The 27,265-nt window shown below is 31.2% G+C and overlaps 1 protein-coding gene across 9 annotated transcripts; it reads right to left on the reverse strand.

Annotated features, from left to right (window-relative positions):
- Window positions 1-1,961: 1,961 nt before the first annotated feature.
- LOC148620972 (galactocerebrosidase-like) lies at window positions 1,962-27,238 on the reverse strand. 9 transcript variants are annotated; one of them, XR_015921049.1, is made up of 19 exons: window positions 27,059-27,238; window positions 25,186-25,254; window positions 24,704-24,767; window positions 22,833-22,921; window positions 20,014-20,178; window positions 19,206-19,244; window positions 18,797-18,924; window positions 17,722-17,839; window positions 17,055-17,092; window positions 16,661-16,785; window positions 15,484-15,623; window positions 14,958-15,047; window positions 13,468-13,554; window positions 9,807-9,948; window positions 9,263-9,440; window positions 8,427-8,582; window positions 6,771-6,940; window positions 5,292-5,368; window positions 2,092-3,526 (listed from the first exon to the last, which is right to left on the reverse strand). XR_015921049.1 is itself a non-coding variant. In XM_088574914.1 (18 exons), exons 1-18 carry the CDS (start codon window positions 27,200-27,202, stop codon window positions 3,317-3,319), a joined length of 2,073 nt encoding a protein of 690 aa, XP_088431040.1. In that variant the 5' UTR covers window positions 27,203-27,238; the 3' UTR covers window positions 1,962-3,316. The 9 variants fall into 9 exon arrangements, 8 of the variants coding, with proteins under 8 accessions (XP_088431040.1, XP_088431041.1, XP_088431039.1 ...); XM_088574914.1 differs by lacking the exons at window positions 8,427-8,582; window positions 9,263-9,440 and adding an exon at window positions 7,803-7,980 and having other exon boundaries at window positions 1,962-3,526; XM_088574915.1 differs by lacking the exon at window positions 9,263-9,440 and having other exon boundaries at window positions 1,962-3,526; window positions 8,414-8,582.
- Between the last annotated feature and the right edge of the window lie 27 nt (window positions 27,239-27,265).

A 27,265-nucleotide genomic window follows, 5' to 3' on the forward strand; every position in this document is an offset into this window, starting at 1 on the left:
CCTTTTTTATGAAATAAGTCCCATAACTTGAAAATGGAAAATCAGAAATTATAACAATTGAAAAGGTAGCTTACATCAATAAAAATAAAGTTTCCCCCAAAATTTTCATGAAAAAGGGTTTTTAAGTTATAGTCTGAAAACAGAAAATCACTACATTTTTATACAAATAAAGATCAACATGAAAAATTTGAAACAAAAAGAAAGGGAATTTGATTTCAAGTTCCATAAAAATGATGTTCATCATCTCACAGACCTAATTTTGTATGTGTCTGTGACATCATCAACCTTTTTATCATCTACCCACATGCCAAATATCAAAAGCGCACATTGGAAGACAAAAAAGTTACAGACCAGAAACAAGTTTTTAGTGAAAAACTGGAGTTTGACCTTGATAGGCCAATATCCACGAAAAATGTGCACTTGTAATAACCCGCATAACAAGTGACTGAGGATATTTCTGAATAGACCTAAAGGTATCAATCTTGTATTACATATATTCCTGAGCGGGTGTACGTCAAAACATGGCGGCTAAAAAAATGTAGTGTGCTTCTTTTTTGCCTTTTCCTGTTTTTGTTTCTAGGCAAAGGACTATCATTTTTCATCACAAGTACAGGGTAAATATCAATCTATGACACAAAAAAGTTGTTTTTGAGAAAAAACAGTATGTTCATGAAAAATAATGCTTCAGAAAAGGGGTCTATTTTTAGTTTGACCTGTCCTGCTGTACTAAAGTCCGTGCCTTTTTTTTTTCTAAAATGGACCTAAAAATTATTTTTGACATTTCCTTAATTGAAAAACATGGTCAAGAGTTAGACTGAAACTCCTTGTCTATTTTTTAAAAAAATCATGAAAATTTAAGGTATACTCTAGAAGCCTATGGGGCAAAGAATACAAGACTGAGACCTAAAGAATATAACTGTTCCATTCAAAAAGATGGGCATTAAAAATATTTGAGGTTACTTCCCCTTAAGGCAAAGGCAATGGTAAATTTTATTTTAAAGTTGGTGAATACAGGTGCGTGTACAAGTCAACAATTAACATTAGCTCTGTAGAGTTTTTAACAATGGCCAGATTTATGACTGTTTAGTTAAAGGTCGCTAGGCTTTTTGGCTTTTTAATGACATTATCACGGGAAACTGTTTTCATTAACAAATATGTGATATCCATCAAAGACATCCCTTGAAACAGGGACTTTACTTACAGATTATGTCAAGAAATTATGTTATTGCACCATCATAAGTAGTTTATATACATGATTTGTAGATGTTTTTACATTATCATTCCCATATGGTTGAGACAACAATCTCCAACATCAATCAAAACTTCCATTTATACTTCAAAACAAACCCATAAAAATTGACAAAGAAAAATGGTTAGTTATACATTTTCCATAAAATTTAAACTGTTTTGTTTTTTGTTTCTTTAATGTTGAAACTGAATGGTAATCAATAATATCGATCCTGAAAAATCAAAACACAAAAAAATTAAGAAAAACAGAAATTCCAATGTATTTTTTTTTTTGCCAAGAAAGAATAATCAAGGGAACCAAGATTCTGGTGGAAATCGAAAGAACGCAATGCAGGGACAAATACCAGACATGAAAATAGACACACATAACAAAGAACATAAATCAACCAAATTAATATGTACAGAAAAACAAAAGCAAATGAGCTACTTGGACTCCACTTAAACTGGGAGCATAGACCCAGTGCACCGGTAGGATAAGCACCCTCTGCTTTTCTAGAAACACCTGAAGAAAAAAAGTTGAAATCAGGGTAGATGAAAGAGGTAAAGAAAACTAAGACACATTGAACAAATCAGTTGTCTTGGTGCAGATGGATAAACAGTAACAATCCACGAGTTCATGATGACAACCATAAAATTTGTGTAGTGATGACTTCAATCTTGTAGCAAAATAATCCTGTTCCAAAATTAGATTGGCAGATCTGTAAACCAAACAATTTTTTTTAAAAAATGTGTCCTAATTTATTGAATAAAAACAGGATAACAATGTAGTAACATAGTTCTATCAACCCAACAATTGGATCTAGAATTATAAAATATATCCCATAAAAAATGAATAAGAATCAGTCTACAAATATGTGACTTTATATTTCAGTAAGTCATCAAATACACCACAAACACTATAATGCCACACATACTGTTAGTGTAATCAATATCAGTTTTTTTTCAAACAGATAAACGAGATGGATATACATTGTATAAAACTAGACCATACATGCAAGACTTAAGGGCTACTTTTTTTTTCAGTAAACAATAACTTTTATCATTAAAGAGAATTTCTACAGTTGATACTAACTTAAAACAAGTCAATAAATCATTTCAAAATAATGGGTAACATATATTCTTCAGAAAAGGCAAATTTTTATGGATTTGTTGGATCAATGTACATGAACTTATTTTATACATTGTGTCTTCTCAATAACCATTTCTACTGTTTCCATTACTTTACATGTTAAACAAATAATTTTCTAAGTTTCACTGTGAATTCCCAGGACAAATGACACCTTAAAATTGCATACCACTGCAAAGCTTGGAAAATAAGGCTTTCAAAATCATTATGCTAATGGTACGAAGATCACAGAAATTCTTCACAAAATTTACCTTAATAAATAATACTGAAAATCCACATTTTTACCTTTTCTGCTAATTGACAGCATGGAGTCAAATTACTCACATATAAACAATATTTATACACTTTTGTATTACACATTCTCAGCTTTCTTTTGACTTTTTTTTATCAAAATACATACAAATAATGCATTTACAATGCATAGATCTAGGATCAGTGTCTTTTTGGTACTACATAGGGGGATGGTCATTTGACCCTTAAGTGGTTAGTGAGACCTATATTAAACTCCTCAATAATTCTTATAACCTATAATTAAGATGTCATAGATGATGTGTACAAAGCTATCAATGATGTCTCAGGTGATCTGTGTTTTGGATAGATAACATCAATATTACATTTCAGGTAAATAATTCCTGTGCCTCCCTCTATTATACTGGTATATATAGTCTGTTAAATGCAGAACTATTTGTAGAAGTTGGTATCTACAATTGTGCATATAAAAAATTTGGGATTTCTTCATATAATTAACAAAATATTTTATGCATTTATTAACCTAATTATTATAAAATTTACCCAGAACTGAATCATCAGAAAAAGATGTTTTAAGATGTACACAGTTGTAAGGAGTTCTTGAGTATTGTCTCTCAAAAACATTGTTAGCAGATTAGTACATGATTAAGTTCACCACTGAGTATTATAATTAAACCCAACAGAATTTTTATCTCAATGATGTGGAACAAAATAAAGGTTATTATCATTAATATCATTATTAGTATGAACTTCAGCTGTCTTTGTATTAAATATATGTAAATTATCAAAGTCAGCTATCCCATAAGTAGCAGTACCAATTCCTATAAACCCACTCATTGGTGCTTTATCTATCGTGTGTTCAAATGTTAAATGACCATTAACACTTCCACGTAACTGGTAACCCTGAAATCCATAATCAAATATAGTGTTAACAAAATATTTATGAAAAAGACGTATTTTACAGCCTAATATTGCTTTAAAATTTTTAATTCATAAATTTCACGATTTATCAAAATATGTCCACACGAGACTGATTACCTGAAAAGCATTTAAAAATAAGATAGATTTTAGAAAATTCATATCATGATGAACATACATATCAGGTTTCGTTATAGTGTCATCCATCTTGTTTGAAAAAAATCCAAGTTTTGTTAGCACAGGGTTTTTTTTATTCTTGTGAAAATTGTAGCATGAACAAAATTTCAAAGGTTACATGAAGAAAAATAAAACTATAATCATACATTTGTATTTCTCATATTATTATTTTTTCCTAATACACATAAACTGAATGTCAAACAATACTTCCGATTTCTGAAGATGAAACTGTAAATGATAGTTCAACAGTATCCAACTTCATGCACATTTACAAATTCTGTTCTGTTTCAACATTTTCCCAAATTTGTAAGCCAGTCCAAAAGTTAATTTGCAAACACATTCAAAAATATATAAACAGAGTGTTATCATACACCGTAACTACATCACCAATTTCAGCTTAGGAAAATAATTTTCTTGATGAACATAAGATTTTCCACAATTAGACACTTCAAATCAATTTGATGTTTATTAATCATAAAATATTGATGATAGGATGGATATTTTGACTGATAATTGTTTTAAATGGAACATGCTTAGCATATTTAATGCTTCTTGTCAAGACACATCACTGAAGGAACTTCATTTCATAAATGCAAATTTATTACTAAACATCCTTCAAGGCCATACAGGAGTCCCTCAAATCTTCAATTAATTTGAGGACTAGATCTTAATTTTATATGCAGAAATAATGAATATTATTGAGCTGAATAATTGTCAGAAACATATTTACAGGTTATAAAAAATGTATAGAATGATATGAAACTAATTACATTTGGACTATATTTCTGTATAGTACTCAGAAACAGTAAGGAAGTTCCTAGCATAAACTGGCTACATAAGATATTTTGATCTTAAAGGATCAAAAAACCCAAACCTGAATCAAGGCATGAAAGGCGGCAAAATGGAACTATGGTAAAATGAAAATTTATAAGCTTCCTGAAACTTAATGAAATGGGACTAAGAATTGAAAGATAATTTTTATGATCACAGATGCATTAAATCACTTCAAAATATGGCATCCAATGGAACATTAAATGTACCCTTTAAAGTTGGATATTACTAAATATCCATGAAAATTATATTTTATCACATAGGAACGACGACTCAACTTTATATAAATTTTCAGAAATGCAAGAAAGATAACTCCAATTAATCAGAAACAAAAATTAATTTTACCTATTATATAATTCTAGTTCATCCAGCAAAAAATCACACGAAAAATATAAACCTTACCTATACTCCATAATACCACCAAAAAACTAACTTTCATGATTCATCAAGTCCAAGAAAGACAACTCCAATTTCATTAAAAATTTTGGGCATAACACAATTTAAAATGACCATAACATAGGATCTGTATTGTAAAATACTAAATGGCTGACAAAGTTTGAAATGATCCTGTGATTTCTTCAAAAGTTATCATCTGGAAATAATCAAGGGAAGGACACTTAACTTCAAAATTTTTAGATGGTATCACATAAAACTTTGCCACTTCCTAAGGTGGATTATAAAAAAGATACATGCACACTTTCCTAAACAATGTATTGCTCTGAAAAAAAAAACCATAACTGACCTCTACTATAAGTTGTAGGTTATTCCATCCATCATTTAGGTTATTAATGGCTCCCATGGTAAGAAGTTGTGTTCTTGCTGTAAGATAAAGCATGCAAGTATAAAAACTAAAATTTTTAAAGAAATCAATGACTTCAACATACTAGTAAGAATTAAATGTTTTTTTTAAATGGCAGCTATCAATACAAGACCACCTAATGAAAATTAGTTGACAGACATATGTCACCATTTTCCACCACATAAGATACTTTACTACTTTGGTACTGAATGTTATATGGTTTCAGAAAAACCTAACATAGGATTTCACAGTGTTCTATTGATCGCTATGGAGGGCATACTGTCTGTGTCAAAAACATGACAAATATAATTCTTAAACAACACAAAGCAAAAGTTAGTTGTTGCAAAAAATATGCTTCTTTTGATCTATGGTTTGAGAGAAGGATATTTAATAGATGACCACAGATGACATTATGAAGTAAGGATACATGGACTTGTGGTCAAGGTATATATTCCTAACAAATCAGATGATACAAAAACCTAACAATAGAAACATAGTGCTAAATTCTAATATGACTTCCTATAAACATCAAATAATATATAACCCTGTATATCTTCACCTTAGCAATTTACATGCAGAAATACTCCTTTTGTCATAAAAGAATAAAAATAATTCATTTTAAGTACAATGTTGTATAAATGACATTTACATACAGGTTGGCTTTTATATTGGCATTTAATACCTCCCGAACACTTGGTATAAAACTAAGACCTAGCCCATGTGTAATACAATACACAATACCCCAAATTAAATTAAATTTAAATTTTGATTTGAAATTATGATATGTAGATATATTTTTGAAATATTTTAAACCAGTCTGATGCTTTAGTGACATTGTGATATCAGAAATTATTTTTATAACTTAAATATTTTTAGTTTTGTTTGTAAATAAGTGTCTCATAAGTCTACTACTGCTGGATATTTGACCTTTTATAAATGTGATGTTTTATGGTAAATATTTCTTTGTATGATCAAATATGTGACACTACAATAAACTAATTATTTATTTATTATTTTATTTATTTTACTACAGATCATTGGACTGATGAATAGGCATGCGAATGGTTTAAACCGGTGTGTGTAATCCTAAAAGTTGAATCTTGTGATGAATGGCATTGGAGAAGGAAATTACTAAAATCAATAAATATTAAAAATGTAAACCTGAAAATAATTCATGCCGTTTTTTCATCGCCGATTCTGCTATAAATCTGCTTTTGCAAAGTTTTAAATTTGCAGTCTTTATCAAATTGTACTGTAATATTCTTTGAAGAAAATATACAGGACAGTTAAATTTTTGCTTCACAGACCTTGATGCGAAAATAGCAAAAATAAAAATGTCATGAAATTTCACAGTTTACAGTAGCATATACAAATGTTTCATGTGTGATTTCCTCATAAGTTTTTAATTGAAGTAATTCTTACCTAAATCATACGTCAAAAAGAACATTTTCTGTGCAGGATAAATATAGAAAAATACACCATTTGCATAGAATGATTGGCAGCCGCCTTTGTCTACTCTGGCTGCCAGGAAAACTCCATCAGTTCCATTCACAGACCCTAACCGAACATCTACTGATACTGATATATCTGTCCTGCAAAACACAACATAACATTTGTACATCTTTATTGTCAGGTATGAAAAATTGCAATGCTAAAACCATTGTACACTTAATTGATTAGCATTATAAATTATAAATTGTACATCACTGAACAAAGCACAAATAACGACATTGTAATTTTTCAGGATCTTGTGTTTATTACTGATGACTTGTCATTATGCATATCTGTGGATAAGTATAATTTATAGGTCATTCGAAATGTCATACAAGATATCAACAGAAGTTTGGAGGAAAGCGGTTTAACTTACAAAGCAGGTGGTACATGATTGTGATTTATTTAAGGTTCATGAAGCATTAACTGCCAATAGATGGTTACATCACACATCTTGGTAAAACATTAAAACTGTACTTGTAACTTAATTTTTAATGGATTCCAATCCAAATTCAGATTTGGTTCTAATAATCAAAACAATATTTAGTTTGGATTGTAGACTTTGGACAAATTGTTATTGACACCAAATTAACAAATAATTTTATTCAAATTAACCTTTGTTGCTCAAAAAGAATTATTCAATTATAAGGCTTTTTAATACAAATCAAATTAAGTTATCTGAAAATCACCTAAGTAGCCATTAAATCATGCATATTTTCTACCATTATATTAAAAACCTAAAATTAAACATTAAATCTGATATCTAAAAGTATACTAATGTAAGCAGATGATTTATTTTCATTTTAGTCACTTATTTAATTACAGAAGACTGGAGAAAAAGTTGTTTAATTTAACCATGTGTGATAGATGAAATAGTTGTCAGTGCAAGTGAACTGTTGAAGGTAATTTTTCAGCAAGTGTATCAGAAGACATATCAATATGTACCACTACAAATGATCATACCAACTGTAATTTCCAATAAGGTTTATTGGAAAGACCAAGTTATTAGGACACCAGTGAATAGGTGAATGTAGGACAACTTGTCGTAGAACTTTGCCATGTTGCTCATCATCTGACTGTCTTACTTCAAACACACCCACTTGTTGGGCAAAATTATTGGGATGAGACACTTCTGAATAACCTTTGGAAGGAACAAATTACCACAGGAAATAGATAAATGAGCTTTAAGTAAATGCCTTCACTATATGTAAGATATTTTACATTCAAAATGACTTGAGAAGAAATAATTTTGCCCAATAAGTGGTGTGAATTTCTTACAATGAAGTGAACCTATAAATTGCATTTTCTACAAATGATGAAAAACGGAATTACAAACAACTGACCTCAATATCAAATACCTATGTTTAAGATATAATAGAGGTACATGGTCATGTGTACAACAAATTGAATTATCTCCCCTTACCGTAAAGAATAAAATGCCAGCAGTTCCAAATAAAATAAGTTTCAGAGAAATAACATATTCCACATTCACCCACATGCTCATCTATGATGTTAGTATTTCATTGGAACACCAAACATATTAATTTATGAGTATATCTACCAATAGAACATACCAAGCATAATTACCTATCAGGTTGATAGGAAAACAAAGGGAGTACGGACAGGATTCTATTGGAGGATATATAATCACTTGTTGTAAAATATTTCCATGTAATGACTTTCTCACTTCAAACACACCCACTTGCTGAGCAAAATTATTTGAAGGGGAAAATTCTTCATACCCTACATGTCAAATAAGCAAATATATGTATCATTGTATTACAATACTTAACATGTTCTTGAAGCATGAAAATAAAATTGAGCATCTAGGGCTTAAGAAAAATATTAATTTCTTTTCTGTTTCAAGCTGTTTTGTATTGATAATTTTAGAAGTGTAAAAAAACTTAATACTATAACTGGTTATTTGCACCTGGTCCATGCTCCCAGTTTTTAGTGGAGTCCAAGTTGCTCATTTGTTTTTGTTACTTTGTATGTATGATTTTAGTTCCTTTGTGTTTTTTGTTGTGTATGTCTGTTTTCCATGTCTGGTCTTTGTCCCAGCATTGCATTCTTTTGAATACCGCTATAACCTTGGTTCCCTTGATTACTCATAACATACTTATGCTGCACCAACAAATTAAAGCCTACCCAGTTAATTTTGCTCCTTTTATTGTTTACTCATTTAAATGGATATTTGAATAGACAATGAATTGCCAACTTAGCAGAAAAAAATCCTGAAGCAATAACTTTTTTAAGTAGTTAATTGTATTGCCATAAAAAGTTATTTTCTCACACTTTAGTGTTAACTGTATGTCCCAGAATGTACAAGGCAAGAACAGGATGTACTTCACTTTTTTTTAAACTTTTTTTTTGACAGAAGGGTTCATGTTAAAAACAACATTTATAAGTAAATGTTTCCATACCAGGCAAAGTCTCCAATTACATTTAGGGAGGTATTAATACTATCAGCTTTGCACCAGTAAACAGGAGTTTGTAAAACCATCTGACGAAGGACGTTTCCATGGCTGTCTGGAAATCTATGGATTTCATATGATCCCATCTGTTGTGTTAAGTATTTTGGCTGGGAAGACACTGCATAATCTGATAATTAAATATCTGAATCTAACTATCACAGGATTTAATTTACATTACCGGGTATTACAAATTTTGTATACTGGTACCATGAAATTATAAGATGGAGATTCTAAGTTCAATTACATGTTCGTATCTTTAGCCATTAAATTTTCTTTTTATAAAATATGGGAACAAATTTCACCCAAAATGTATTTAATAACAAAACTATGCCTTTAAGTTGTTTGGTGCAGCACAATAAGTTTGAAATATATTTTTTTAATCATTTAAATAAAAATATATTCTACATTGAGTTCATAATATTTTAAATTTATTGATGAAATATACATGACCACCATAGATATTAATATCCTCACCATAATTACAATAAAATACCTTCAAAATCATCTTTATATGGAACAGGGAAAGGTTTACTTGCAGGGGGAACAGCATATGACCCTTTTTGACCTGTCTTTAATGTTGTTAATGTAACAACTTGATCCACATCCAATCTTAAATGGACTAATCCATTCTTTACCTGAAATATCATTGTATTTAAGTAGTATTCTAGCTAAGAATCATGCAAAATGTGAATCATGAGTACATATTTTTATTTTTGATATTTTTTTTTAATAGCCATAGTAAACAGAAATTAACATTCGGTTTTTCATATAACCCATGTTCTTTGGAGATAAAAATTATATAGAATGCACTGAAGATTCCAAACTAAAGGGAAATAACTGTAAATGACTCTCAAATGCAATAGAATATTGGATTTTCAATGTTGATTATCTCCTGAGAGCAGGCAGACTTGAATGAATAATTACACATTTCATAGTATAGACCCATAAAACAAAATTAAAAAAATAAAAATATGTAGCCTTTTTTGGGGTGTATCACATTTTTCAGATTTTGCATGATTCTTAAAAAGACAGCTACTTAAATATGTAATCATTGAAACTAGAATCAATTGCTTCACAGGGCACAGCTTGATATGACTGCAGAGGTCAAACCCTGAGCAGTTGGGGCAAGTTTGGACATACCTTTCAAACTTGATACAGCTTTAAATTTTGATTGCAATAATAATTTGACACAAAATAAGAATTTGACCACTTTTTGGCCCTTTATTCCTAAATGGTTCCAGTCAAAACCTTCAAAATCAATCCTAACCTTCCTTTTGGGGTATGGCACCTTGTGGAAAGTGATCCATTCCCTTTTACTTACATAATTATACAGAAATCGGAACAAATTAAACTTTTGGTCCCTTTGTGACCCCTAATTCATACTTAGCTTAGGTCACAACTTCCAAAATCAATCCCCTTCTTATCACGAATGGTATGGCAGCTTGTAGTAACAAGAGGCTCCCAAGAGCCTGAATCACACACCTGGTTAATCTTTTGTCTTTCAAGGACAATAACTCTAACAAGGAGCTGTCTGACTAATTTAACTCAATGCAGACTTTGGTAGGACTAATCATAAGGAACATTTCATCAACTGAAATTTTCATTCTATCTATTATAGTTTTCAAGATATTGGCTGAATACTGCTGAAAACACATTTTTTGCCCTTTCAAAGGCCATAACTCTTACAAGGAGTCGTCCAACAAGTTTGATCCCCCTTAACTTTTTAAGCCTTCTCATAAGGATCATTTCAGCAATTGAAAGCTTCATTCTATCTATCGAAGTTTTCAAGATATTGGCTGAAAACTGTAAAATAAAAAACTTTCACCTTTCAAGGGCAATAACTCTTATAAGGAGAAGTCTTACAACTTGGGTCCCTGGAGACTTTTGTAGGCCTTATAATAAAGATCATTTCAGCAATAAAAAGAATTGGGCTAAACCTAATGGTTTTGGAGATACAGTTGAACCTCAATGTTTCAAACTTTGATTAGTCGAAATCTTGGATAACTCGAACTTATTACAAAGTCCCAGCAAAACTCCCCTTACTCCAACACAATTTTACCTCGGATGAATCGAAACCTCAGATAACTCGAGGTAATCAGTAAGTCCCATCAACAGGACTTCAAGGTTAATTAACGCTGATGTCTTGAAATCAACTAATTAGTCGGAAAACTGATTGCCTCATTACAAACCATGATCGAAGTTCGTTTTAAAAACAATTAGCGTGGAATTTGAAATTCTTGATGGCTTGATTTGTGTATTTAATTAATTTACAATTGCGCATGTGATGAAAAGAAACAAATTTCATTAATTACACATTAACAGTGATATCTGATATTTTGATATTTTCATAATTTAAAAAAAAAAATACAGATGGTATCCGACTATTTAATGAAACATCAAACAGACGATAGCAAGTATATTTCAACGACCACATTTGCTCCGCCAGTGAATCTGAAATTTTATCGTAGTAAAGTACAGCACATGGTTTGACGATACTCCTGATTGTGAGTCAAACAAAGCAGCATGTTTTGAACGATGACGTTTTCGATGTACAAAAAAATAAAAAGGAAATTTCACTAAAACACTTGGTGCTGTTCAGTATTTCAAAATGATATACAACATACAAAAAAATATCTTCCAATATGAAATGCAAGACATTACAAAGTACCGTGTAAAGTAAAATACATGTACATGTACAAGCACAACAAATGATGTAAATGCAGAAACATGCATTGACCAAATTACTAGTAATTCCGGTTTATCCTCGACCTCGGATTACTTGAACCTCGGATAACTCAAATATTTTTGCATGGTTCCTTTGACTTTGACTTAACAAGGTTCGACTGTATATGAGAAAAACTTCTGACTGACCTCTTTGTTCTATTTTTAATAACAGTGGCCATGTTTTTCCATAGATAAAAAATCCCTACATTTGCTCTATGAAAAATATCCTACGGAACATTCATACCAAATTTGGTTCCAATTGGTAGAGTAGTGTCAGAGGAGAAGATTTTGGAATGAAATAACATTAAAAAAAGCAAAAAACGTCAAAAATGGACAATAACTCCAACATGGCTAACCGTTTAAATCAAAAATTTAACCAGTTAGATCGCATCATGCTAAACGCTTTGACCCTGTCAGAATCGGGCTAAACCTAATGGTTTTGGATATATATATATGCAAAAAAATACTGTCTGACCCCTACGTTCTATTTTTAGTAATGTTTTTTGACGATCAAAAATCCCAAATCAGTTCTATGCAAGATACCCCAAGAAACATTCATATCAAGTTTGGTTCCAATTAGTCAATTAGTGTCAGAGGAGAAGAGTTTTGAAAATGTGTTGACAGCAACAACGGATGCAAATTGACGGCAATAGCTCACATGGCCTTTGGCCAAATAAGCTAAAAATTAAATGAGATTCATTCACTTTTACTCAAATTAAATGTCTGGACATTAAGAAAATGCTTGTGTCTGGCCCCCTTTTTGACCATTAATTTCTAAAATGTCCAAGTCTTAACCCAGTCTGACCATTGTGGTATAGAATAATGTTGAACAATATCATGAACATCAAAACGCTTCACTTGAGTTTTTTAGTTTAATTTTATGGTCCCTTTCTGGCCCATACTTTATAATGGTTAAGACCATAGCCACAAAAATCAATATCAACCTACCACTTGTAATTTGGAACTTTGTTATAAAGTTTTAAAAGAACAACCAACTTACTCGAAAACCAAGTGTCTACAGAAAACAATGACAAGAACAACAGCTCCATACCAATATCAGCCACAATTTTTTGTGGTTGTATAAAATAGCATAAATACAAATACTTTCTCTTATATTTGCATGTCACAACTTCTGACTTTCAATGTTGCATTTAATTAGGATAATTAACTTAAAAACTGGAATTTTTAACAGAACACTACATAAAAAATTCATCCACTTTTCTCAAGGCATTCACTATTTATGATAAAACTTTAGGATAGATAGCAGTATACTCCAATGCATTTGTCAAAAAAAATGTATAAACAATGAGTGGAGATAACTGTGTTAGATTCTTCAATGGTTCAGAGTTCTTTCTATGATAGAGGCATGAGAAGTTGACATCAACCCTTATCACATTTCTATATCAACTACTGCTAACATTGTGATATACCTTAACATCAACTCTCTGCATAAAGGTATCATTCTTCCCATCAAATCCTAACTGACTATACCATGCTGTTATCTCTGTTATCTTTGCCTGAATAAATAAGTCTTCATGGTGTACTACAACCACATACCAAAGATTAATGCATAACAGGCAACTGAAGATACTTCGGGTTATAAAAAAAATTTAAAATGTTGCCAACCCCCAACCTCAACATATTATAGGTTTTTAACATTACCTCCCCCTCCACAACACCACCACTAACAGAAAAAAAAATAAAAACAATTATCAATCTGTTGAAAAAAAACAATGTAGTATCAAATTTTGGGAAATCAGAGCATCAAAATCTTGCAACCCCCAGGTGTATTGAATTTCAGAGATGAAATTTCACCCTACCAACATAATTTAATTTATCAAACATGCCCATACCAATAAATAAAAAAAAATATTTTTAACCCCCACCAAGAAAAAAATCGACATCCCCCCAATCCCATGTAGATTTAAATGGAACAGCCCTTATTGCTGTGGTATTAGCTTTTGTGGCTTATCAAAACTTTTATTAGTTCATAGAGACTTGAATTTTAAGATTATATTTATATGATCTGAATTCAAATTTCATTTGGAATTTAAACTAGTGGTTTAACCAAACCATGAAAATTGTGATAGTTTGAACCCTACAAACAGTAATTTCTCTACAGTATCAGATCTTTCATTTGACAGCAGGAAAAATCAAATGAAAAACGAATTGTAAACCAAATGACAAGATGGTACAATGATCCATTCAAAAACCTCACGATTATTATTAAATCAAATATCATTAGTTTTTTGCCTCTGTTCGATATGTCTTTCTTAAAATAATAAAAATATTCTGACCACTTTTGACTGCTTGTAAATGATGGGTAAATGTAAGTAAAAACTTATCCTACATTTTTATTTATTACAGTTTTAAAATTTATTAGGGAATGTTTCTGTTCTAAATGTATTTTTCAACCTTTGAAAAACACTTCAATATAAGACCTACTTCAGTTTCCTTTCCAGGTAATTTTCCAGCTGTATTTTTTTTTCAGTTTCAATGATTATGACTTAAATGTACATACCATACTCTACTTGTGGTGGGTGAAAAAAAATAAAACTTACTCATACTTACATAAATTGAACAGAATATAATTCATACATTTACAATTGTTAAAAAAAAGGGCTAGCATATTAAGGCACAATTTTTGTGTTCCATCAGATTCTACAGTTGTAATTGAAATGCAAAATATAATTTTTACTGTAAGTAAAAGCCTTGAAAACTACAAATTACATTGTTATGTTATGAATAATGCAAACAGCAATCAAATATTATATTGAATTTTTTGTCTTCCCATTTCTAAAATTATCCCAACAAAATATCAGGAAAATTCATGTTGTATTTATATCAGAGAAAATTCCTACTTACTATTATTAATTAAAGGATGGAACTTAAGTTTAATAAAAGTTTATCAAAGACTTACAAATGTTCCGGACAATCTCAAGGTAATATTTTGTGGCACAACTGTATAAGCAGGCAAAGGGGGTCGCACACATATAGAATGGTCATGGCTCTGCAAAATATTTTATAAAAATAATATAATTTAACATTACTTAGCATGACTTAACATTGACAATGCAAAAAGAAACCAAGTACAATACTGAATAGCTGAAATTTTTCAGATTTTCCCACCAATTCATTTTTAAAAATAGAAAGCTACTCAAATCATATTTAAAAGAACAAGAAAGTAAGTTCAACTCCATAAAATGTTTTACAAAGTACATTTGATTTCCATGTAACGTACCTAAATAAATATTTTTACAGTACTAAGGAATTTCAATGGATAACACCAAATATTTTCAGGAAGTCTATTTGCACAAGTTGACTGTCTCAAATTTTTAACACAATTCAACACAGACATAGGAAATTTTTTTTTATAAAGCTCAATGACTTTCTTACATCTGACCCTATATTCTTAACTATGATTAAGCATATTCTATTGCAGTTACCATCGTTTCTAAAATAATAGTGAGATCTTTTCCATCTTGACTGGTAAGTGACACAATGCTTCCTCCAAATTTTAAATGACCAATTCCATTTTCATGTTTCAAATACTTCCAACCAGGCAAAGTAAACTGAGTGGTATGAGCTGAGAAAATAAAAAATCATAAATACACATCATTCCTATAAAAAAAACCAAACCAACCATACTGTGCATTTCATAAGGTTAATTGAAAATTAAATGTTTTCTGAGATTATACACTGTATTAAATGTAGTGTGAATTAATTAATTTTTCGCTATGGAAAAAAAGCATGAAAAATAGAACACGTCAAAATTAATTTTAACCTTTGTTGTGCATGCATGAAAATAGGCCTGTCACTCAAAAATGGTCATTTTTGTCTATTTCAGGTCATTATTTGCTACCCGAGGGATTCAACGGGAACAAATCAGGAATCAAAGCACATTCATTCTTCAGCCTGAAGACCGTGAAGGCTATTGAAGCCAAATAAAATGTGTTACTGTCACGAGTGAGGGGTCAGGAGCCCCTGCAGGTTCATTCGTGTGGAAAAAAATGAGGATTTTTTCCAATTTTTGGCCTCTATTTGTCCATAAATCGTAAGTAGTCAATACAAGGGGTTGTCATCAAAATGGTGAAGACAGAAATCAGTCTTAATAGTTTCCAAGCGAAAGAGAGTACTACTGATTAATTCTACTCTGGCGAGGGTCCGAGAAATGAACCCTACCCCCAAAAAATCTAATTTTTTTTCAACAGCGGAAACTCCTGACCTCCTCTGTTAGCTTTAAAGTCATTATTTATTAACAAACTCTATATCAGATAGCCTCATTTTAAAGCACAGTCATGCTGCTTGCAGATGGACACAGATTGCACTTTCCTAAACTCAGATTTACACTGCCAGAACCGATAAAGTGGAACATGGTCCAATCCTGAAAGGTCCGGGCGTAGCACGACAAGGGTTAATACTATATTACACTAAAATTTTTTTGGAATGGTGTAAATTGATCCTTGCGAATATGTTTAATTGACAGAACCAACAAAAATTAGCAATCACAAATATAAATAAATTTACTGTATTTATGCAGAATTTTCGTGGTTCAAGTTTTCTTGAATTACTTCCCTTTGACTACAAATGAATGTTTACCAGAGTCCAAACTTGACAATTTACCTGACATCCAAATGGGGCTATTGACAACATAATTGCCAGACCATGGAGAATTAGCTGTCATCAAACCATTTCTGGCAAAAGGTAATGCATCATAATAACTCGCAATAAGGTTCCATGATATTGTACTGAAATGAAACAGTATATCAAATACACATCTTCTCCAGCAGACTTATACATAATCTTGATTGCAGTTAAATTCTAAAATACAAGCCCTTAATCTTATATTGCCTCAAATACAGCCTATCCTTTCATACCCTGTAAGATTAATTTCATTATTGTCTCTGTATTAAGGTTTTATCTATTTTTCAAATTTGCCCAATAGCTTTTTTTCTATTCTACTTAGTCACTAGAATTGATTATTTGATTAGAATTAGTATAACATATTACTACATACCCAGTAAAATACCCATTCACATAATTCTGGTTCAAAATCTACAAAAAAATAGTATGTCTGTAATAGGCAAACTATAATACAAGTATTATATACCTAAGTAAGTCTTATGTAAGGAGGTACAATTCTAAAACAACAAAATACATTACTTGATTATCACAAGGACAATTTCATACTTTATATCATAGAATTCAAGAGGTCATATTGAAAATTAAAATAGCATGTGGACTTAACAACTGCTAACATTTTTTTGTTTTTATTTTGTCTGACTGTCACTGATGGTTGATTAACAAGAAGCAACTAAAAAATCTCTCTTGAATTATTTTAATACCGTATTTAAATATTTCTTGAAACACTGAACCTTATCCAATAACAATTAGAATCACAAAAAAGTTTAATGCCTATACCCAGTAAAACTTTGACTTTAAATTTTATATTTGGACTGTGATTTTGAAAATAAATTGAGTTCTAGACATTCATAAGAACAAGAGAACATGCTTAATTCCTTGAGGATGTAAATTCTACAATGTTCACAGCAGTGCAACTTTGTTAGTGAGGAGAGGCGTATAGTCAACTACAATCTACCATATTCAATTTAAGATTGTAGCACATTTGCTGCAAAAGTTTCAAGTAGCATTATATTTGAAATACTATAACAGACCAGTCTTACCCTTGCCCAACATCCGCCCCCAATATTATCATTAAATGTGCTGTAATCTTCAGAAGCCCACAACTGTTTCCCTGTCTTAACTGCAGCTGATGTTGATTCTGTTCCAGGGTAATGAATTCTATAACACCAAATGAAAAAAACTGAACAAAATTCAACGAAAACTGTACATTTTCTTTCTATTAATGAGTATTGTTTGATCAAACCAGATAACATGAAGTTTATACCTGGATGTCTTAGTCCAAAATCTCTTATCTATTCTTCAAAACTTAAATGTAATGTTTGAAGTCTAAAAAATATATTTTCAATATGTACATAAGCATGTAATATACAAGGTGTTCATTGTAGGTAAAAAATTGAAAGGAAAAAATTATCCATTCAAAGGTCAGCTAAAATGTTTGCATTTCCTGTTTGTATGCAAATAAGGTATTTCACTAAAACAATGATGTCATGTTGGACTGTTTATAAAAAAAAAAAAGATGTTTAAATTTACCAAGTTTGTGTATTGATATCTGACATCAGGAAACTGTAAAGCGGATTAAAAGATTAGTGACAATTCTTTCACCTTTTAAATTGATCTTTTGTTATTTGATTATTAAATGACATTAGGCCTGAGGACAGGTTGGCACTCCCGTTATTGTGTATTTAGCACTCCACCACACACAGGAGAATAATTTATAATTAGGACAGAGTGTGTTGAGAGAAAAATAAGAAGCCAGTCATGGTTTTTTGTACTAACTATGAAATGAAAGAAAACAGCATTGATGGATAAAACAACTATTGAATAGCAGTAAAACTTTATTTGTTTATTTCACATAAAACTGTTCTCAAAAATACAAAATGGCTTGATAATGTCTTGCATTCTGATTCCAGAATTTATGTCTCCAGAAAATATCTAGAATCTCATTGTTTTGGTGTATACCATGCACCCCCTGCTGGAACAAAGAAAAAGTTGAAAAAGTGTGTGTACGCATGAAAGAATACAGTAATTGCACCTTAAACTACTCATATTGGTAATTAGAAGTATTTACCTCAATTTGTACATTGTTTATTTACTTTCACAATACATGATACATACCCAATATAATCTACAGCCTTGGATAGATTGGCATCTTTATTCATGTCATTCACAATACTAAATCCTCCATCAGGGGCTACAATTCTGATATGTTGGAGATTGTTTGTATCAAGCATGTTCCTCAACAACTACGAATAAACAAGAAAATCTATGTAAAACATGGTATAAACATTTCTCTGTTCCTTATTGTAGAATTTTATTGAAATAATAAAAGGCATTAACTCTTTTCAAAGAAATGAAAATACAATTATAAACAATTCTGTTAAAATGATAAATCTAATTATAGCAAATATACTTGTCAAACAAGAAAAGGTGGGCAGACAAATTAATGACCTAAATATTTTTCTGTTAAAGCTGTTAACGTTTTTTTTTATCATGGATGTCTCAATTATCGCCAATTCAACACTACCTTTATATAATCTACATCATAGGCTTGTTCATTCCATATCTGAAACATCCAACATTAACTAACATATTACTCATGTTAGCACAAAATTTGTAACTTAGTGAGTTAAATAATCGGCAAAGAGTTGAATAAATACTAATAGGATAATAACTGGAAAGAGTGAATAACCAAAATATTATCATGAGTTCAGAAGAATGTCTAGATTTAACGAGTGTGCGGAACTTGTTCCGCGTCTGAGTTAATTCCTCAAGCGTTTGTGGGACGGGTGATAATATTTTAGTTATTCACGATAACCGATTGATTATCCTTTCCATTATATAGATTTTCTTCATAATTTATTGATATTTTTGATAGCAATTTTAAAATCTGTGATTGGCTGATTGATATCAAAGTTAATACATTTTGGTGGGAGAAAGCGTGAGAGTAAAATTACCGAATTTATTTCAAAGTGTGAATTATCGAAATTTATTACACTGAGAACATTTGATAAAGCACTGCTATCTATATACTTATATGATCAATCAAACTCCTTAAAGAGATGCACAAGTGAAGAAACAAAAGCAAGATGTATATAAAAAAAACAACTGTCCTGGAGGAACAAAAATTATTGTAAAAATCACCTTCTGGTTGAAACATGACAATAGATTTTGTATAATTAAGGACTTCCATAGGCAAAATTACTTTACAAATATATACTCAAACCACGAGGAACATGTAAGTTTGCCTAACTAGACTTGATTTTTTTCTACTTGAAATAAAATATATTTATACTATAAGCAGTTCAAATGTACATTGATATCAAAGAAAGTACCCCAATATAATCAATGGTCAGGCTGTGATACTTCTTGGCACCAAGGATCCATTTAAGTATATAAGTAGCAGCAGTGTTAATATCATGGTAAGGATTTCTGGTTCCTTTTCCAATCCATCCTGGCCAAGCCCATGGTAACCCATACAGGAGAATATCTGGATTTCTCTGTAATTAAATAATGAAAAAAACACCAATGAAATCCAATACTTTTGATATATTATTTGATTAATTTTCTACAATTGCAAGTACATTGTCAATAGTATCAGTGTTGTCAATAATAACCTTTTTCAAAATACCCACATTTTACAGTAACAAACAAATCATACTGCATTTGACTTAATGTAAGATTGGGTCTATGACTATATAAATCTAAGTGTGGTATTAATCAAATTCCCATGTATTCTCCAGTTTTTTTTACCAAATTAAAATAATGTAAGCTAACAAACTGATTACTGTTGTGTATATATTATGGAAAACAATGGTGACACTAGGTTGATGTTCAATTCCCTACAAGAAGATCTAGTTTTGGGGATATCAAATAACACGGATATGGTGTATAGGGTGTCAAGCCACTTATGGCCTAAAAAATATAGGATTATAGGGATTTTTTTTTCAATTTATAGGGCAAATATAGGAATTTTAAAATAAATTAATAGCGATATATAGGGTTTTTATTGAAGGATTTGTGTTGAAAGTCTATGGTTTCAGCCTACAAACCTAGCAAATTTGGTATTTAACAAAAACTGGAATAATATGACAACATACATTGTAAACTTAAAATACATTAAATTTTGATTAGTTTCATGTCCAGCTCTTATATCTCCAATACAAAACCTATATGTAACCCTCAATTCTAAGTACATGTATTATGGCCTTCTCCTCCCCTACAGCCATTTCCTTTCCTCCCATTTATTATTTTTCCTAATTTATGTTAAGCAATTATAAAGTTACTCTTTATATCACAATAAAATTAAAGAAACAAATATTCATAATATCTAATGAATACATGAAAATGTCATTAATGCTTTTGTTTCTTTCTATCTTCTTCATGAGCTAAAGTTGTTTCACTCTTTCTCTTAGTAATGATTTCTATCCCTTGCTTTTAGAACTGCTTTCCTTGTCATCCTACTTTTTTTTAACTTGATAGATGATGGTGTTCATGATGTTTTGTACCAAGCTTTGCTTGCGTTGTGTCATCTTTTTCTCCAATAAACGTGATCTTTTGTAACACTGAGCTTTTCCACTTCTTCAACGCTTTTGTTTCTCTCTGATTTTTTTTTCAGCTCCTTTAAGGCTTTTTCTGATTTGCTTAAACCTGTATCCATCATCATTTGGGTAACCTGAAGAGATGATTTATCTATGTCCTTTTCCTTCATTATCTTTCCTAGTTTCATTTTTCTTCTTTAAGGAGGGCATTGCCAGCATTTGTATCAATCTTTACTTGTGTTTCTCTTTCTGACAGTTCTACAAATGTAGCTCTCTGTCCAATTTTTTTGGTAGCTGCTAGTTCTTTTTGTTTTCTCTTTTATCTTTCTTTTCCCTTTCTTCCTTCTTTGGATAATTCCATTTCTTTTGCTTATCTACAAGCTACAAAGCCAGTTCTTTTTTGTTCCTTTCTTCTTCAAGACTTGCTTGGTAACAAGCATGTGCAGTTTTCAAAGCTTTGATCAATTCCTTTGATCAAATCATCAGCCACATTAATATTCACTGACAAACTCCTTTCTACATCTGCATTTCCATGTGGCAATACAAAAGCTGTTTTAATTACTTTCTCCAATAGTCTGTACTTAATTTTGCCATGATCACCTTTTAAGTCAAATACTTCTTTCCAGTAGTGGTCAATTCTTTGCTCCTATCATGCTAAAAACATTTTTACTTATCAGTAACCAAAACAAGATCAATGGTCGGTTCTAGTTGTCTGGTTATTTGTTGAATACATCTGACAGACTCACTGACTGTTCCAGTCTTTTTCAATGGATTGAGACAACTAGGACTCATGATAAGGGCATTCCCTAGTGGCAGTCTCTTCTGTAAGTGCTCAACTGATCTACGGTAAAATGCACGAATTCCTAGCATTTGCTTTCTCTGCTGTTCAGAACTCAACTTTACTATTTCATGTCTCACTTAATCACCGGTTACTATGTCCTTATCACTTAAGCAATTCTTTACATTACTGACATCAATGCTCAACTATTTCTTGCCTGTTTTGCCCTCAATTAGTTCTGGCTTTATGAAATTTCCTTTTTTAAAATCTTTAAAGCAAATCATTCTTAAAGATAAAGTTAAATTCTTCAAAAGGATTCTATGACTTAACTACTAACTTTTCAACAAGGATCAAAATCAAAGATGATATATCTTTTTGTAAAGTCTTTCTACTAAAATGAGTATATGATGATCAATAAGCATGACTTAAATTTTGCTGCCCTGAGTACACCAGATAGTACATCATAGGTATCTTCCCAGAAACAGCTATTTAATAAATATATACGAGTATCTTAATTGGATTTAAAATAGTAAAGAGATAGATTGCACATTAATGATTCATACCGGCTTAATATATCAGTGTTTTTTTATTATTTCGGAAAAAATATCACAGATTTTTCTGAATATATAGGGTTTTATAGGGATTTTAATGAATTATAGGAAAAATATAGAGACCTTCAAATTTATAGGAAAATATAGGAATTTATAGGGACTTGACACCCTAGGTGTAACAAAAATGATTTCATTTGTTGGATTTTAAATCAATCAAGTTATTCAGATCATCATTCCTCCAATATAAGATAATTTTTAAGATACACTGAGTATTTGATATATACCTTTTTGGCTTCCTTCATTAGCCACCATTCATATCCTCTCTGATAGTTCTCTTCCCAACTATTATGCATATGAGATGCCTCTGTTCCTTCTGTAATACAAATAATTACAGCTTACTGGACTAGTCTGTTAAAAGTTTTTCTACCCTATACACTACACTTCCAAATAATCTCAAAAAACAAAAATTTGCATATTTTATAAAATGGTCCTTTGATAAATCCGGATGTGAATATATATGTTCCAACACTTTCAGATCATTTTTCAGTGATGAAAGACATAAAAATAACATTTGGACAATATTTTGGCTCTAAACAAAGACAACTTCTGTATTTATACTAAAGATATATATCCTACAGACTTCAGTATTTATACTAACTTAACCTTTCTATGAATAAAGCAAGAAATGATAATAAAGAATGGCTGTTTCTTGATTTTAGTATTCATATCAATAATGGTAAACTTTAAATATTAAAATTTATGATAAAAGGGATGCTTTTTCAATTCCTATTGTTAACTATCCATTTTTAGATCCCCTTGTCACCATCACATGGTGTTTACATATTACAAGTAGTTCGATTTGCTTGTATCTATAACAATGATTTGGATTTTAACAAAAGAAATCTTTATATAAATGAGAAATTTACTACATCAAGGATTTCAATTTCAAACTAATAAAATCATTCACAAAATTTCCAATAAACAATCTTAAAATATGTTTGTGTATCTCCCACCCTATCTTTCATAGTAATATTCTTCACAAAGCACAAAAAACTCAATATTCACCCAATAAGTTGACTTAGCTGTTGCATTAGCTAATCAACAAGGGATAAAGTTATGATATTGTTGCCAAATTGTTAAAGACAGCATTTTTTGGTACATTTGTACTAATGTACTAACATTGATTCCCTAAAAGGGTCTTTACATAGAAAATAACACACTACATTTAAAAACAGTATTCAGAATAACAAAGGTTGTCCTTACCGTATGAATCATGAAGTACTGTGGTTCTCACCCCGCATGGGAAGAACTGGGATTGATATTACGTAAGATAAGGACTTAACATTTTTACGGTTTAAATTGATCTGGAGCTGGTACGTCAGTTAACTCCTAGTAGTCCTTTGTTTGTGCATTAATGTAACATATAAAGAGTTTCTTTACTTCTGTTTTAACAAGGGACTCAGACCTTTTTGAAAAGATTCTTAGGTGTTTTCAATTGTGTAATATTTTTTTCCACAGTGGTCAGATTTACAACGAGGAGGGTTGAGATCAGGCCAATCACACTTTTTGTGCCTGTCCCAAGTCAGAAGTTCTGGCCTCAGTATGCATTGTTTTGTTTTTACTTTTACTTCTATGTTGCTGGAATACATGGGGGCAACTATTTTGCTGTGCCTGTGTATCATGTTGTTTTGGGGCCAGCTGTATCCTACCCTGTGATATAGGGGTTTCCTTGTCATTCACTGAAGACCCATGGGTGGCCCTGAGCTGACATTTTTCATCCCGGTGGAGTTCTCTCTTTGACATAGTAGTAATAGTATTCACCACATCCATTCTCGATATATTTAATGGCTCAACCCAACTAATAGCAAATAAACAGAACAGACATCAAAGGACATCTTGTTTCAGAAAAGGTGCCCCAAATAATCTTCTGTATTGACATATATAAAATAAAATTAAATCCTTAAGTATTGAAATGAAAAAAAGTCAGGCAATATATATACATTCTTTTGATTCATTATCCCTAGAAAAAGAATCTGGGTAAACTTAATACCTAGTATCCAAATATTTAAGCTTTAGTCTATAGGATCTTTTTTAACACATTATTAACATAGTACAGTCTTGGTTGATGCTAATATTTGTAACATTAATTATTTACCTGTACTCTGAGCATCCCCACCGATTTCTACTTTTAGTAGATGTAAACTGGCTCCAAAATTTGGCTGAGAAAATGTAATAAATCAATATGTTATTGTATTTAATTTCTATTAATCTATTTATATTTCCAAATTTATGCTGAGTTATACTTTAATATAAAATGTATGATTAGTAATATCAACGAGTATTCAAGTTCTGACCTGTCATATCAAGATGTATTTAAGTACTGACCAGTAATATTAACAAGTATTCAAGTACTGACCAATAATATCAACAAGTATCCAAGTTTTTACCAATAATGTCAACAAATATTCAAGTTCTGACCAATAATATCAACAAGTATCCAAGTTCTGACCAGTAATAACATCAAGATGTTTTCAAGTACTGACCAGCAATATCAACACATATTCAAGTTCTGACCAGTAATATCAAAAAGCTAACGCTGATCATCACTGCAATTAAATCTATAATACAGTAGTGTACCTTGAATAAATAATCTAATATTTCATTCCTCTGTTGTTCAGGATAATTTTGTAACAGCACTGAGGTTGCCTATAGAAGATAAAAATCCATTAGAGCAAAACTTCATGCCTGGACATGGACATGTTCTATTTAAGTGTTTTTTACATTATTATGAAAGGACAAAATTAAAACATTTTTCAAAGTCTACATAAAGCATTCGATATTTCAAGCATGACCAATAACAAAAAAGTAGCAAATTTTAAATACATGTAACAGTGCTTTTATTGATCATACAGTTCACACAGCCATAAATACATTTCAAAGAATCAAATTAAACAGATTGGATATGATAATGTTTTTAAAAAAATATTTGTGTCTGCTTATACATTAAGGCTTTTGATTTCAATGTAACATGTGTGAACAAAAGAAAGTCGTGCAAACAGATCAATATGAATGCATAAAATAGTTGCTTTAATTATCTTAAACCTGAGTGTAACTCTTACATTTCTTAATTTTTTCACTTAAGTTACATGTACTTATATCTACATTATTTAATGTGGCCATCATCAACCCAATCATAATAAGTCTGACTGTCTCACCTTATCTGGACATAACAAAAACATTTGGATTAGCAGACAAAGGGGGCAAATATAGCTGCACTGCTACCCTTCAAATATTGAAGGCAAATATTCCTTTTTTGGCATGAAACCTTGATTTTTTTTTCAAATTCAACCTCCAAAAATGTGCATGCCTTGCTTTCTTTAATTGTTTTTATGCACCTAACCTGAATCCTGGACCTGCCTATAGTTAGGGTTACATTTTGAGAGTAAACCAACCTATCCAACCTCTGTCTTATCAAATACCAATTAACAGATAAAGATCTAACTTTTGACTACCGGTATTATAAGGCATGTTTTATTTTCTTGAAATATCAACCTGGTTCAACTATGGCTAATGTTTAGATGTTATTGTGAAAAGTCATCTGGTGGTAGCGGTGGGAATTAAACCTCTTATTCTCTAGTTAGCACACTGACTGACTGAACTAAAGAGTTAACCCCTAGCGCAGCAGATTAATGATGGCAATATTACTAACCTATTTCACCAAACCCCACTCCCTTTTCTTTTCTGAGGGACAGGTACATGTACCACAGGGAAATCTGAACTACACACAGGTTCTCTGCTGTAACTGCTGACAAACAGAAAACCATGTGGCATACACTACTCTACTCGGAACTCTTCTGTCAAGACCAACTTAACTCCTTGCACCCTGTGTTACTTGGTTTTCCAGACCTCTATTAAATTCCTGCTACAGTAGAGGTGCTTGTAGGGCCATTATATAGTGAAAAGCCATCTGGTGGTAGCTGCATGTGAGAATCAAACCCAGGACCTCTTGTTCTATAGTTTGCAGTCTAACCAACTGAGCTTATGAGTTAATTCCCTAATGCAGCTGATTAAGACTGACTACATGTATAAACCTTACCTTTTTCACAACAAAGTTTTATTTGTTTCTGCTATTGAGTCTTGACCATTTGGGTATTTGGTTAATGAATTTGAAACCATCAACCGGAATCGAGAGCACATTTCAGTCCTTTCCTGGATGACAAACACTTTTTTATTGCATGATTTATCTTGAAACAACATTGTTTTTTTTAAAGATTTAAGCTTTAACAGTTAAAGGTTAAAGATTAACCTGGGTTTTCAGAAAATAAAACACACCTATAAGGATGCAGGAGATCATCAAAGGGGGCAACCAATAAGTGAGTGACTATTGACATTTGTATTCAGTTCTCCCAACTGTAGTATTGCCTGAAAAGTATTGGTATTAATGTCTACTTTTCGTGACCAAGTGATGATCCCCTCCACCTTTCGCGACTTTTCATAAATAAAAAATTACTCCTCCTCCACTTAGTCCGCCAACGCCATCAAATCTCCTGCCGTATCCAGTTGAATCATCAATGTTGTACACTTCTTCAATGGAACTGACAGTGTTATATCCTGTCAAAATGCAACTTAAAAGTAAAAGTAACAACAACTTCATGGTAAATGCCACAATCACATGATTTTATCAAGACAACTCGTCCCAAGGAAAAACTCGGTCCAA

This window comes from Perna viridis, chromosome 3 (genome assembly GCF_037379345.1).
Source record: "Perna viridis isolate PV_CMFRI_1.1 ecotype Kerala chromosome 3, ASM3737934v1, whole genome shotgun sequence".
Lineage (NCBI taxonomy): Eukaryota > Metazoa > Mollusca > Bivalvia > Mytilida > Mytilidae > Perna > Perna viridis.